General features: G+C 31.7%; 1 protein-coding gene across 1 annotated transcript in view; it reads right to left on the bottom strand.

Annotated features, from left to right (window-relative positions):
• Window positions 1-16: 16 nt before the first annotated feature.
• Cip2a (cellular inhibitor of PP2A) overlaps window positions 17-1,438 on the bottom strand; it is a 35,545-nt gene continuing 34,123 nt past the window's right edge. The window contains exons 18-19 of the mRNA XM_015478545.2: window positions 917-1,030; window positions 17-740 (exon numbers count right to left, since the gene is read on the bottom strand). Of these exons, the coding sequence (XP_015334031.1) occupies window positions 650-740; window positions 917-1,030 (205 nt within the window). The 3' untranslated portion in view covers window positions 17-649. The remainder of the gene's footprint in view (window positions 741-916; window positions 1,031-1,438) is intronic.

Raw genomic sequence — 1,438 nt, 5'->3', positions numbered from 1 at the left:
TAAAAAAAAAAAAAAAAAAAAAGAGAGAGAGATATCTTGCTGCAAATACATGTTTTTACAGAATTTGCTGAATAGAAATTATCATGAAACTCTTCCACTCTGTTAGTACAGAAATTACCAAGTATTCATTCCATTCCATTCCCTGTTTCCTCTGTTATGAATATAAATATATTATACATCAAAGACAGGAAGAACAACTCTCAAGAGCATAAGGGTTAGGAGAAAAAACAGGGGGAAGAAAACCATGAAAAATTATATAGGTATGTTTCTGTGCTCTAAGGCAAGTGAGTTAGAACAAAATGTTTTTATACATCATTTCACAGATGCAGCATTAAGAAACTGGAAGCTAAAAGTTACCTAGCACTGCCACCTGCTGTTATGACTCTTAAAATTTTTAAAAGGAAATTATTTCTTGTACCCCTAGATTAAAAAAAAAAATATATATATATATATATATGTCTTTTCAACTTGGATCAAGCTAAGGAAACTACTTCTATGAAATATTACAAAAAGAAAAGGGAAGTTGTGAGTCTCTTTTAAGGTTTAAAAAAGTTGAGAAGTAAAAAGTAATTAAAAAGTAAAAGAAGCCACACATGCATTTCTTCCAATGCAAAACATGCTAAAAATAGGCAATGTATTAAACAAGAAGTTACTTACTTGCTAATTTACATTCTCTATCTACTAACTGGTTTTGGACTTCTTTTCTCTGTTCTTCTTTCTCTAGCAACTGGGTAATAGTTCTGAAGTTATAAAAGAAAAACCATTGGACCATATTATTTGTGACATTTTGTTCCCAAGTATTTCCCCAGAAAATAACACAAGAACCATAATTACTTGTGAAATCTGCCAAATATATATTTTTCTTTTGTAAAATCCCAACTAGAATATATAAGATATTAGAATAAAGAAATTTTACTTTTCATTTTGTTGCTTGAGTGACTCATTCAACTTTTTCACTGTCTCAATTTGTTTATTCAGAGAATCACATGTGATCTCCAAATCTTTATTCTTCTGTTCAGTAGTTTCATTTCTGAAATGACAATGAATTGGTAACTTTATGAAAGAAAACACAATGGAAAAAATAGTACTAATAAGAGGAATGTTATGAACAAACCGATTTCAATGAACTCTAAGACAGTAAAGATATGTTCAGGTTGACTGATGTGGTTAAAAATTAATATGAAATAGAAATATGTGAGACAAGCTGGGTGTGGTGGTACAAGCCTGTAATCCCAGCAGCTTGGGAGGCTGATGCAGGAGGCAGGAGGATCCCAATTTCAAAGCCAGTCCTCAGCAACAGCTAGGCACTAAGCAGCTCAGTGAGACCCTTTCTCTAAATAAAATACAAAATAGGGCTGGGGATGTGGCTTAGTGGTTGAGTGCCCCTGAGTTCAATCCCTAGTACTAAAAAAAAAAAAAAAAAAAAAAAAAAAAAAAA

The sequence above is a fragment of the Marmota marmota genome, unplaced genomic scaffold, assembly GCF_001458135.2.
Source record: "Marmota marmota marmota unplaced genomic scaffold, marMar, whole genome shotgun sequence".
Classification (NCBI taxonomy): Eukaryota; Metazoa; Chordata; class Mammalia; order Rodentia; family Sciuridae; genus Marmota; species Marmota marmota.
The sequence above is the reverse complement of the archived record's forward strand: the minus strand, read 5'-3'. Positions and strand labels throughout refer to the sequence as shown.